This window comes from Cajanus cajan, chromosome 5, assembly GCF_000230855.2.
Source record: "Cajanus cajan strain Asha chromosome 5, NIPB_CcT2T_4, whole genome shotgun sequence".
NCBI lineage: Eukaryota > Viridiplantae > Streptophyta > Magnoliopsida > Fabales > Fabaceae > Cajanus > Cajanus cajan.
This window is the reverse complement of record NC_138521.1, coordinates 63,660,805-63,673,374: the sequence shown is the minus strand read 5'-3', so window position 1 is coordinate 63,673,374 and position 12,570 is coordinate 63,660,805. Positions and strand designations below refer to the sequence as shown.

Below are 12,570 nucleotides of genomic sequence, written 5' to 3'. Positions count from 1 at the left end.
GGTTGATTCGCTTAACTGCTTGGAGTGGTCGGAACATAATTTTGCTTCTCCATATGTTGATGCACAACGTTGTTCCTTTCCGTGTAGATTTTTTCAAGCTGTAACCTTTTTTAATTTGTACTCTGGATTGCTTGATCATTTTATTCAACCTTCCGGCAATGGGTGCATTATTCAATTCATGTATGATATGATCAGTATCAGTATCAATCTTTCATATTTTCATTCTCATTATATAGATTTTTCTACGTAAAACTACAATATTTTATCTTTTTATTTTTAGTTATTTTTTCCCTTGCTAAGGTCATTAACTAACTAATTATAAAATTGAGTATCAGAGTAACAAAATAATATCTGATAAGGGAAAAATTAGAGATTAAAAAAATACAATTTTTTTTACATAGAAAATCCTCAACTTATAAGGAAAAAATCATCAGCAAAACTTGAGAAATATTAAGTTTATTTGTTTAAACTTAAAAATAAGCATTTATAAACAAATATTTCTAAACAAAGTATTTTTTTAAAAAATAAATAAGAGTTGCTTCTAAAAAAAAGTAAAAATTGTTTATTTATTTATTTATTTTAATTAGACACACATTAAAAAAATATTTATTTTATTTTAAAAAAGTGTTTTTATAAGAAATAATTTAAATAAACACTCATTTTCACTAAGAAGACAAATTACAATATCTCTCTAAATATAAGGAGATAATACTCTTTCTTTTATAATAGAAAAATACACTCATTTAGATATACTCTAACTTCTAATACTCTCAAATGAGGAGCTATAATTTAGGATGATGAAAATGAAACATGTGAGGTGCTAATTATAATGAAAGAAGGAAAGATGATTATTAAATACATGTAGAAAATTACTCATAGAAATTTATTGTTTCTGTCTTTCTTTTATTGACTTTGTTATTACAAAATGACTTTACATATACACGATTTTATAATTAAATATCAATATTATTAGAATTTTATTTCTTCTAATTAAGATTTTTTTTTTCTGCCCATCCACGCTAAATATAAACACTATGTTTAGCACTACATTTTCTAAAAGAAAAAAATTACATTGAAGTTTCATGATATTACACACCTTATTTATTCTACCCCTATGCTAATACCATAGGAAATGCAATACAATAGGTAAAAACAAAAACACAAATTCATAGTTGTTATCAACGACAACGAGAGTTTGAAATTGTAGAATGTCTCTCTTTTATTACTCATTTTCTACCTACACGTGGACCTTTTAAAATTTTAAAAGAAGAAACTTATGTAGAGCAATGGTTTTGTTGCAACCATATATAAAAGGGGTAGTTATCGAACAAAGTACTTGCTACGTAAGATGAGATTTAGTTTATGGAGTAATGACACCCAAAATTAAAACATAAAATTTCATCCGTTAGAGAAGGAAAAAATAATGAAAGAAAACGCCGACATTTAAGGTCGCCACATGGACGGGTCTTTCTTCACTGATTCACAACGGCTAGTTTGTAGCTTGAAGTGACTGTTCTCCAACATTCAAAATCTGCATAACACCATCTTCTTCAACTCTCTCAAAAAACACATTATTATTACTCTTTTTCTCAAAAAGTCTTCTACTGAACAATCGAGAATGGTGTACTCCTATTACACGCCCACCTACTATTCAACCCTCCAAGACTCAATCACCTCGCTGTGCAAGACCATTCTTCCCTTCAGCTTCAAAAAACGACCTTTACCTGCGGCGGAACATAAATTGTCCAAGCTGCAATCAGACAACCTCAAATGGCAGCAAGACTCCTTCCACCAGGTCCTCAACTTGATGGGTCTCCACAAAGAAGGCATCGTCGCTGAATCCGAGGTTTCAGCCTTCAGAACCCACTTGCTCGACACCCTCATCGCTTCTCCCCCAGAACAAGAACACCCCGTTATATTAAGAGACAAGCTCCTCTTCCTCCAGGTAAGTGCCATTTTTCATTAAAAAAAAAATAAAAATAAAATTCAACCAACTTTACTTTGTTTAGATTCAAGTTAAAATGAACCTGAACGAACTACTAGTATAGATTAGAGTAGTATGTATAGAGTCTTGAGTTTCAACGTTGTTGAGGTAACTGTATTTCCTGATGATAAAAACAAATTCATGATAGAATCATCTTGAAATACCAATTGACAAGAATTTATGTTTACATGTTTGGTTTTGGTGGTGAAGATTTAATTCTGGTTTCAGAATTGATTTTGAGTTGAATTAAATTTGTACTAGTAACTTGATTTTAGAATAGGAACGTCCAAACATAAATGGGGTCACTTCAAAATCAATTTTTTCATTTAAAAATCGATTCTTGTTACCAGGAACTTCTTTATGCCAAGTGCATTTCTGAAGAAGAGTACCATTCTTCTAAGAGGCCATTGCTGCAGAGACTGGCGGCTCAAGGGGCTCAGATTGAAGCTAGGGATGTGATTGTGGCAAGGACTAAGGATTCAAAAGAGAATTCAGAAGATGAGTGGTCGGTGATTGACTTGAAGGATGAGAAATGCTCAATGAACAAAGAGAATTCGAGTTCTACTAAGAGCAGGTCCAATCAGGGATCAGCCATGAAGCAAATCAAAGGAGCAGCTTCAGTTTTTGGTTTTGCCAAAGGTGGCAAAAATGAAAAGAGCATATTTGATTCACCTTCTTTGTCTGCCAAAAATGAAAAGCCCTTCTGTGAAGGAGGGTCAATTCTTATGGAGGAAAGTGGGCCTCCAGAAATAGTGAAGGAGAGTAGTGGTGTGGACAAGTTGAAGAGGAAACCATTTAGGACTTTGTTCCATAAGGAGCAAAGGGAGGGTGAGCAAGAACAAAGATCAGGGAAATCAGTTAAAAGGCAATGGGGGTTTGAAGGGTTCAAGAAATGGAAGAGAAATGAGTCAGAAGATGAGACAACACCTTTGCCTCATAATGATAGTGAGGCCTACTCAGTTTCCTTTGCAAAGGGACTTGGAGAGGGACCAGACACCAAATTAATAAAGAAGAAGTTGCATTCTGATGGTTCCCCATCTGATTTCTTCATAGATAAGGTTTTAGATCCTCCATCCCTTTCGATCTATCAATCTAATTTACTATTTTTAAAAAAAAAAAACAATTTAGTAGTGTTGGCTTGTGAGCAAAAAATTTGTGCACCATAAATAGGTTTTGGGAGATAAGATAAAGAAGGAGTTGTCAAGAATCCAGACAGAACTGAGCAGCACAAACCCAAATCTGAAATTTTCGTAAGTAGTTCTATTTTCTAATATGTCATTTTTCTTAGTTATTTTGTTATATTTTATCTTATCCTAGTTACTTGTACTAACAGGAATGATCAGATTGAAGCAATTTCTACCAGAATTCCAGTGGACAAGGCTGAATTGAAAAATTACTTTCCCAAGTGAGTCAACATTATGTAATATTAACTTTAGATAACTTGTTTTATGTAGTTCCAACATAACGCGTTTGTTGTGTGTTTGAAGATCATGGTGTGACCGATACGGTGATGTTGTGCTGGATGTGGTGAAGAAAGAATTCAAAGATCATGTTGCGGAAATGGAGAACATGCGCAACATTGCTAGAGAAAAACACAGCAACTCTAGGGGTTGGACAACAACAACATTTGACGATGACGAAAACATTCATCCAAATCTCTTTGGTCATCGTGATAATAGTAGTAACATCAATCCATTTTCTCGTGGTTACGCTTAGTTCAAGGTCTGGACCAGCTTCCTCTCTAAGGAGCCCATCCGTACAGTAACCGTTATATTGTTGAGACGTAAAATAAGATTTGTAATTACTGTCTCAATTATCGATAATATCCTACTCTCAGCCAGGATGTCAATATTGCTACTATTCTATCAAACATTTCTAGTGATATAACTTTAATTAAGTCATCATTTCTTCTATAAAGTTAATTTCTAGTGATATAAATCATCATTTCTTCTATGAACTTGAAGTTCATTTTTTTTGCCGTAGTTAACTTTTATTGTTTGTCCTTATCATGGTGCTTATTCAAACATACAATTATTATTTGAGGACAAAAACATTTCCTTGAAGTACAGGACACGGACAAAACTAAGGCTGAGTTCCATATAACAAAACTAAGGCAGAGTTCCATATAATATATATACTTGCACAGTGTGTTTTTTTCTTTTTTGGTACAAGAAGGTACTCAAGTGAAAAAAAAAACACTATATTTTTGTTTGAAAAAATATAAAGAAAATAAGTATAAGAATTGGTAACTTAAAGCATGTGACATTGTGACAACGTTGCCTTCAAAGATTTATTCTTGTAGTATCAATTTTTAGAGTTAACTTTTTCCAAGATATAACAGATTTTTTTTTGTCTAAAATAAGTTTAGGTGACGCAACACAAAGCGGATATGGAAAGTACAAGAGGGTTGCAAGAAAAAGAATGAGATTACGTATGGCGCAGTTGTATTGTATATTATACGTACACGTTAGGGTTCATAAAAAGATAAAATCTCTGATCAAGTAAACAAGTGAAATAAGACTTCAGAAAAAAAAAATACTAACAGATTAAATTATGATACAAAATGTGTTGTAGAAACCAACAATGATCAAACCAAGTCAAAATCTTTTAGATTGTCTATTCTGATTTAATTTATAAGAGTAAATTTGTCATTTTGTCATGAGGGAACAAAACACAAAAAATCTCCGTGATATTTTCCCTCAAAGACCCCATTTTTTATTTTTTTTTCAATATTGGGGGTAGAATGAGGAAGAACCAAAAAATAATAAAGTCCCCTTCTATTTTTTACTAATCTTCTAAATAAAGGAAAGGACAAACTCCATTCTTTAATTTTTCATTATTGTCCATTCCCTCGTTTTTTTTCTTCCTAAACCCTCTTTTGCATCCTTCCGTTCCATTAATGAAAATAAAAAATAAAAAACGATCGATACACATAATTATTTAGCTTGCCATGGATATGTACTAGGGAGTAGGACAACGGAAGCATCATAAAATTCGGATACAAAATCCTTGTTCTCTGGACTATAAACAGCCGTATTATGCATATCATTGTCATGGGTCGAGAGTATTTTAGACCATTATTTTTGGCTATTCAAAGATACATTTTCATATCAATTTAGTCTTTTAAAAATTTGTGATGTCAAATTATTCTTTTAAAGAATTTCGGTGACATTTAGTATGAACCATTTTGATGACACCAATATTTGAAAGACCAATGTGATGTCAAGTGTAACTTTAGAGGACCCAAATAGTTTAGTCTAAATTTTAATATTTACATTATATGTACACAATGTCAATGAGACTGCACCTCTGAGTGGGCAGAAGACTCTGTGAATCCTCCACAGACATTGCCACGACACAGAGGACATACACTGCAAAAGAGGGAAGTTGAGTAAGTGGTTATTTATCAAATGAAAACTAGTAAAAATGAGATGTTTAGGTTATAATGACATACCCATGTATTTCTTTAAGCCACTTATCAACACATGACTTGTGATACTCGTGGAAGCAAGGAAGAACTCGTATTTGGTCACCTTCTTCATACTCCGCCAGACATATATAACATCTATCATATTGATAATTATTCTTTAATAATATTGGGAGAAAGAACTTTAAATAGAAAGTTTTATGCAAGTATTCAAGGCCTAAGAAACTATCATAACCACACTGACATAGACTTCAAGCATAAATAGCCAACAACTAACCAACCATAGACCCATTGACATCTTTGATCACAATATTTATGCCCACATATTTGCTTCAGATAATTGGGATTAGGGGGAGACTTACTGTTCAACATCATTGCCTCCATCAACTACATCAACCTTTTTGTGAGATCTCAGAGGGAAGGAATCAACAATTGATTCAGGTGCAGGGAGTGAGACCATCGACAGAGACAGCGATCCTGGTTGCCGATGGATTTCATCTAAAACCTGCAGAGGGAAAACATGGTGCCATGTGAATTGGTTTTGGTCCACATATCTGATTCTCATAGTGCAAGAGCAAAGTTCAGAACCATTTTTGGGACAAATAATTATAAGGTTCAATGATCCGTTGTGAAATGATTACATGACAAGATACTGAAGAATGCCAACAGTCAAAAAAGGAGGGAAGACCACCTTTCAGGGGTGAGTATTATGAATCTATGATATACATATATCCAATCCTTCGTGGGTGTTTATGATGACAAAAACTCTAGCATATAGAACAGAACAACATTCTGAATTTTGATCATTTGTTCTACTGGACATTCCATTGTATCCGGTCTTAATTTGCATAATAGGGTTGCATACCCTATCCTAAAAGGTCTCCACTCTCCAATGGACAGCTAGATTTTGAAAGAATGCACATTTAGCGAACAAACACTGGATGATATCTCATTCTCAATGTTACAAAACATTCACAGACCTACTACATAAGGAAAAAGAATCGGTTTTTCCCTAAAGAGAAGTTGCGTGATAAAAGCAGTCCAAGATTATATCAGAAATGATCTAAAAAATAAAATTTGAAATCAGATAATCCCAGTCATCAGGAGACATAACATTGTAGAGAAGAGGCTGAAATGATTAAAAACAAATGCATCAAAGCATCTTCACTCAGAATGCTCCTATCCAATAAGCAAACTACTCTGTCAATGGTATTGTAGTTAGATTTCACTGACTAAAACTCAGTAAAAGAACCAGGTTTAAATTAAATGCCTATAATATAAAGAAAAAAATTAAGATGTGTAGAGTTTAAATTATGCAAGAAAACAGGGTGGAAAACTAAATTGAACCAAAGCTAGCAGCAAACAGTAAGTACGAGAGAAGATTAAAACCTCAAACAAAGCCTCAGCCAGCATTACTATTCTTGAAATACTTGCTCGAGTGCTAGATTCTTCAGCCATTGGGGAAGACTCGCATGAGCACATGCCATCTGCATGGAGTCCTAAAGGACATGAATTCCACCGACCAATCTCATCAAAGCCACCACGAAGCCTTTCCCAGATCTATAAAAAGTAATTAAACAGCTTAAGTAACATGAAAGGGATCACAAACCCAGTTAACAAATCCAAGCAGGTGATATAGGCAATTTGAGGCATTCTATGCTCCAAATTCAGAATCACCTCAGATCTTGAGTGCCGCATTCGTTCATTAAACCTGTGAATTCTACTGCCCATATATCCAGAAGCACCTCCAACCCCGTCATTTGACAAATCACTACCAAAATCAACTAGCCATCGATCCTGAGATCCGGGATCATCAGCACCTCCAGTAGAGAAGACAATGGTTGGAGAATCACCAAGCCTTCTGGAACTACGTCGTGAAAAAGCATCCCAAAATAATCTTCTACCATTTCTTCTGGCATCATGATCAATGGCATCAGCACTGCTTCCAGACAAAATGTTAGAAGATATTGTGACCACGTCAACTTGAAGCACACTATCATTTCCAGGCCCTCTTTCCCGATTGGACACAAGAATACCTAAACCTGAAGGTATTGTTTCGCGACGAGGCTCATCTTCTGGCACTTGAGTAACAGGGTTGGAAGAATTTTGGATAGATATGAATGCACTAGTGTGATTCTCAACAGAAATTTCACCAGAACCAAAATTCCCATGCTCTTGAGGAGTTGAACTTCTTGGATGCATTGTCTCATGGGAGACTTGAGAGACACCACTAACCACTGGATCATTAACATCATTGACTACATCCTTGTTAGCAGAAACATTTACAGAGACTGGATCTGAAGACTGCTGTTCTACAAATGAAGTACTAGCTGTGTTGCTACTATCACTACGTGATTCATGACCACTATGACCAGCACTTACCTGATAAGGAGGAACTAGCTCCTCATGTTCAGACAAGCAGTTCCTCTGACTATTTGTTATGTTTCTAGAAGAACCTTCAACACTAGTATTCCCAGAGAACTCAGCTCTCGTATCAGATGGTGTTGCAGTTTCAGCACGGGGACTGCAGCTAATTCTACCTTCTGTATATGATAGAGATGATTCCTCAGTGACTTTCTGAATTACACCATTAATATCTCTCGCTGAATCAACCTGGAGTTCAGATGAATGTTCTTCCATCTAAAAACACAATATAAGAATGTCACTTCTTGTCTCAATCAATCTAGGCATTTATTTAACAGCCATCCCCAAGTTGAGTTAACATGTATTGCGCATAAAATTTCAAAATATACTAAAAAGTTACATTTCTTCACGAGAGTCAATAAGTTAGGAACAAATATGATCTTTGAAATGCATCCTTGTATAGATGCTGAGATACATAAATTAATAGCGAGCAACATGCCACCGAAATTCAGACAAATCAATAAAAAGTAAAGGAGTGCCACTGCTAGCTAATGAATGGAGAAAGGGTTGAATTCACAATCTTGATTCCCAAACTGATAGTTTCATTGATTAAGCTCATACACGTCAATCCATATTAAACAATTGACAAAATATCATATTCTAAAAACTCCAACAACTACGATAATCAATACAGACCCGTAAACTGCGAACAAGTTCGTCCCAGGTAGATGATCTCACACAAACAACAACCCCCCCCCCCCCCAAAAAAAAAAAAAAATCAATTAACATATGAAAAAGCTTATAGGTTGACAAAATTGCTGCACATAAGTCAAACTATGAAAAGCTAAATTTGCTCAACAATTTTATAACTACACGAAAAAAAAAAAGCTGCCAGATTTAAAAACCACAGGTAGAAATAACTTATTTTCATCCGTGTGATTAAAAAAGGGGGATGAATCCCAGATGTGAAAAATAAAAATTTAGAATTGAAAAAGTGTCCGTGAATGCAAAAGGCAAAATGGGTATTAAGGAAATAGGGTGTAAGAAAGGAATTTAGGGGGAAGAGGGAAAAGGGTACCTGATAAATGGAGCGAGAGGTGGAGGAGCCACATAGAAGAGACGAAAGTCTGAAGCGGTTGACCCTGGGACTAGAATTAGAAGGGCGAGGACCAAGTCTACTAGAGGCAGAACCCATGTTTTGGAGAGAGATGAGAAGAGAAGGTGAGAGGCAGAGAAGTAGCTTGCTAATGCTAGCTAGATGTAAGATGTGGATGCTTATTGCTTCATGACAATGGAAAGCATACCAACTTGGAGCTTTTCTTCATTTTCAATTATTTCCCTACTTTGGGGGCACCCAATTCAAACACTCATGGACTGTTTTCTTCTTTTCTTCTCTTTTTAATAATATTACCATTTTCTTTTCTCACTTCTTTTTTATAATTTAATTTAAGAATATGGTACTTCATAATATTAGGTTTAAATAACAAGAATTTAATGTAAGTTAATTCCTTTGTACGATACTATCTTACTACATGGTTAATTTTTTTTAAGTGGCGTTACTATTTTATTGCTTTAATTGCACGAAACAAATGTGATTTCAGAAATTGTAAAGATTTTTTTTTTTTTTTAGTTTAAGGGATTCTAACTTTTAGGCGTTTATCGGATTCAGGATGTAGGATGTAGAGTTAATGTGGAAGTTATTTTTGAATTTACGATGTCGATTTTCAAATTGAAAAGTCATAATTGTTGCAATGGTTTTGCATATGGAGTTAGAATGTGTGTGTGTGTGTCATTTTTTTGATGTTAAGTATGGTGATTGTTGATGTGAGGGAATGAAGGAAGGAGATGTAGAAAAGTCATTGATGAAGAAGTGGGTTTGACAAAGGATATGTGGTGGACTACTGATATAGAAAAAAAAAAAATAGATTTATGTAGATTTTCATCATATTCTATTACATTGAGGACGGAATATTTCTTATATAAAATTTATAAAAATGGATATTTGTGGATGACTTAATAATAATAATATAATAATAATAAGTGAATATTTGATAAATTTAATAATATTTAATAATTATTAGTGTGAACTTTGATATTATTTTTTTAATAAAATTTTAATATCATTTTAAAAAAGAAAGTCATAAGTATAATTTAGTATTATAAAATTAATTTATAAGGTAAATATTATTTTGACTTATATACTTAAATTTGATCATATCATTAATTTATATGAGACCTCTCCAATCGCTAATAAAGGAAGAAAAAAGAAAAATGATGTGAATCTCATATCCTATTATAATTTGTCTAACATGAAAATAAAAATAAAAAAAATAAAAAGGAAAAATAAAAATGTATGTGAATCATGATGCATGGACAGCTTTATCTTTTGCATAAAACATGAAACTCATTTTTATGCAAAATACAAAAGTGTCCTTAAATATATCAAATGTTATTTTTATATTTAGAATATTTGTTATTTTATATACTTTTTTCTCACTTTCTACACAATTAAACAAATTTCTTTTTCACTTCTCTTCTATCAAATAATATAAAAAGAATATTATCACTTTCTACTTTTTCCATCTTTTTCTTTTTACTTTATTTCACCTTTTTTTCCTTTTATTTCTTTTTAAATCAAATGTACTCTAAAACAGGTAAGAATTATATGTATTAGACTTAAATTTTTTCTTTTTGGATATGTCAAACTTAGACATAATTATTTAATATAATTTATAACTAAATAATAATATAAATTTATTTATATTAATTCACCACATAAAAACTAAATCCAAATTAGTGACATTTTTATCCTAAATAAAATAGAAATAATGTTTAGTATATTCGTTTACATATTTTAAAATCACATATAAATCACTTTTCTTTTGTACTTTATCTATCTTAAAATGACTGTAATTTAAGAATTTTAGACACAAGTTAATAATAATAATAAATATGTCACTTTAATTTTTATATAAGCTTACTTAAATAGTCTGGTTATGTAAAAAAAATGTATAACTTTTAATTATGATGGTTAAAAAACTTATGAGAGAATAAATTAGAAAAAAAATTAATAAGGCATTGAATTTCAATATCATAATTCGTTTTAAATTTCTAATTAAATGCTAAAAATATAGTTATTTTAGGATTAAAAAGTAAAAATTAAACTTGTTTTCGATCTACATATAAGAAAAAAATGTTTAATTTTTTTAGAGTGCAATATAAGAAATTTTCAACCAAATTAACTTTATTTAATGCTTTTAATAAAAAAATATATCCATAAAATGGCAAATGAGAGGATTAATTATAATAAATATAATTAATAACATTTTAGAAAATATAGTGTATTTTTTATATAAAAATATGAAAATTAAATATATTTAACTAACTTCTTTAATCCTATAATAAAAAAGAATATATTATAGAGACAGAGAAAGTATTAATTTCAACTAAACATCCGTTTAGAGTCATCGAAAGGTGAATAGATATATTAATTTATTGAGTAATAATATAAGTAAAAAATACCGGGGGTTTTATTTATCATTAATTAATTAGGTGTTTTAAAGTTTGAACGTATTTGGCTTGAAAGTTGAAACTAAAAGGAAAAAAGAAATAGGAAAATGATATTAGCAGAAGACAGTTTGCAGAATCATAAAGCCATATCCATAACAGGCAACAGCTCATACCAAGTAAAATTTGTCTCTGTTTTTTGTTTTCTTTCGTGTAATAAGGTTATGTGTGTGGTCTGCAATATTGAGATATCAATGATAATAGGGCATAATAATTGACGTAGTGATCAAAACACAGATTCTTAACTTCAATCAAATTTAAGTTATTTAGAGGAAAACAACAACGTCATTTTACTTAACTTGGTCTGAAACAGACATTGTTTTATACGGTATGCATTGATTATGTTTATAAAAATATTTGTCCGTTTCTTCTTTTTACCATAAATAAAGCATTTGTTTCTTACTTTATTTGAATTCAATTTGGTTACAACGTCACGTTTTCTTTTATTCAAGAAACGTATAGGCTAAATCATCTTTATTTTTTCTCAAAATCTTTTACTTTTTTCACGGCTCAATTTGTACGTGGAGGGTCAAGATAAATGTTTCACGGTTTTTATCAAGTTACGTAACCATAATTACAAAAAAAAAAAATGCAAAGAATTGGTTCTTACGTGATCACTTTCGTGTCAATGGTTTAACTAAAAGACACATTCTTCTAAAATAATTCTCAAAGGAATAAAAACATGTTTTTTTATTTGACAGAGGAATATAAACATGTTATTCTTAAAGGTATAAATTAATTACATGTCAGGTATTCAAATTCGTGTGAAGATTATTGTTTTATTTTATTTTTTGATAATTATATTATTAATATAAAGTATCTATTGATATTGTTATTTACTAATCTTTATCGAAAATCTGATTAGTGTGATTTTATTTTATAATCGTATTTTTTTCATACACGAAACTTGAACAAAAATAATATTTAAAGAGATTGAGTCTAATTTCATGGAAAGACTTTTTTTTTTGGGTTATTTGACTTATTTCATTCAAATACATATTTTTGTTTTGTTTTCAATAGAAATAATTATGTGCTTAAAATCTGAGGGAACCCTAGGCCCACACAGAACGTTTAGGGGTGGGGTGGATAGGCAATTGGGTCTTGGGCTTTGTCATTGACGGTGTAAGTCAATTCATCTAGCCCAAGTCTAAAAGTTCACTTCTTGTCTTGCTTTTTCATTACATTGCTACAAGATACAAAGTTACAAACCATGACTTGTATGAAAAGA

At 31.8% G+C, this 12,570-nt stretch overlaps 2 protein-coding genes across 2 annotated transcripts; one reads left to right on the top strand and one right to left on the bottom strand.

The window, feature by feature from the left end:
- The first annotated feature begins 1,420 nt into the window (after positions 1-1,420).
- On the top strand, positions 1,421-3,941 carry LOC109808928 (uncharacterized). Its single transcript, XM_020372127.3, has 5 exons — positions 1,421-1,945; positions 2,335-3,042; positions 3,155-3,234; positions 3,318-3,389; positions 3,472-3,941. Exons 1-5 carry the CDS (start codon positions 1,619-1,621, stop codon positions 3,698-3,700), a joined length of 1,416 nt encoding a protein of 471 aa, XP_020227716.1. The 5' UTR covers positions 1,421-1,618; the 3' UTR covers positions 3,701-3,941.
- A 627-nt stretch (positions 3,942-4,568) lies between these two features.
- On the bottom strand, positions 4,569-9,145 carry LOC109809532 (uncharacterized). The gene is made up of 6 exons (XM_020372871.3): positions 8,854-9,145; positions 7,089-8,051; positions 6,801-6,971; positions 5,774-5,916; positions 5,439-5,549; positions 4,569-5,355 (listed from the first exon to the last, which is right to left on the bottom strand). The coding sequence occupies exons 1-6, from the start codon at positions 8,968-8,970 to the stop codon at positions 5,277-5,279; spliced, it is 1,584 nt and encodes a 527-aa protein (XP_020228460.1). The 5' UTR covers positions 8,971-9,145; the 3' UTR covers positions 4,569-5,276.
- Between the last annotated feature and the right edge of the window lie 3,425 nt (positions 9,146-12,570).

Coding starts and splice junctions, on each gene's coding strand:
- LOC109808928 (XM_020372127.3), top strand. CDS start 1,619: ATGGTGTACTCCTATTACACGCCCACCTACTATTCAACCCTCCAAGAC. Junction 3,043..3,154: donor CTGATTTCTTCATAGATAAG/GTTTTAGATCCT, acceptor CACCATAAATAG/GTTTTGGGAGATAAGATAAA. Junction 3,390..3,471: donor TTGAAAAATTACTTTCCCAA/GTGAGTCAACAT, acceptor GTGTGTTTGAAG/ATCATGGTGTGACCGATACG.
- LOC109809532 (XM_020372871.3), bottom strand. CDS start 8,970: ATGGGTTCTGCCTCTAGTAGACTTGGTCCTCGCCCTTCTAATTCTAGT. Junction 6,972..7,088: donor TGCGGCACTCAAGATCTGAG/GTGATTCTGAAT, acceptor TACTTTTTATAG/ATCTGGGAAAGGCTTCGTGG. Junction 5,550..5,773: donor GGAGGCAATGATGTTGAACA/GTAAGTCTCCCC, acceptor TCAATATGATAG/ATGTTATATATGTCTGGCGG.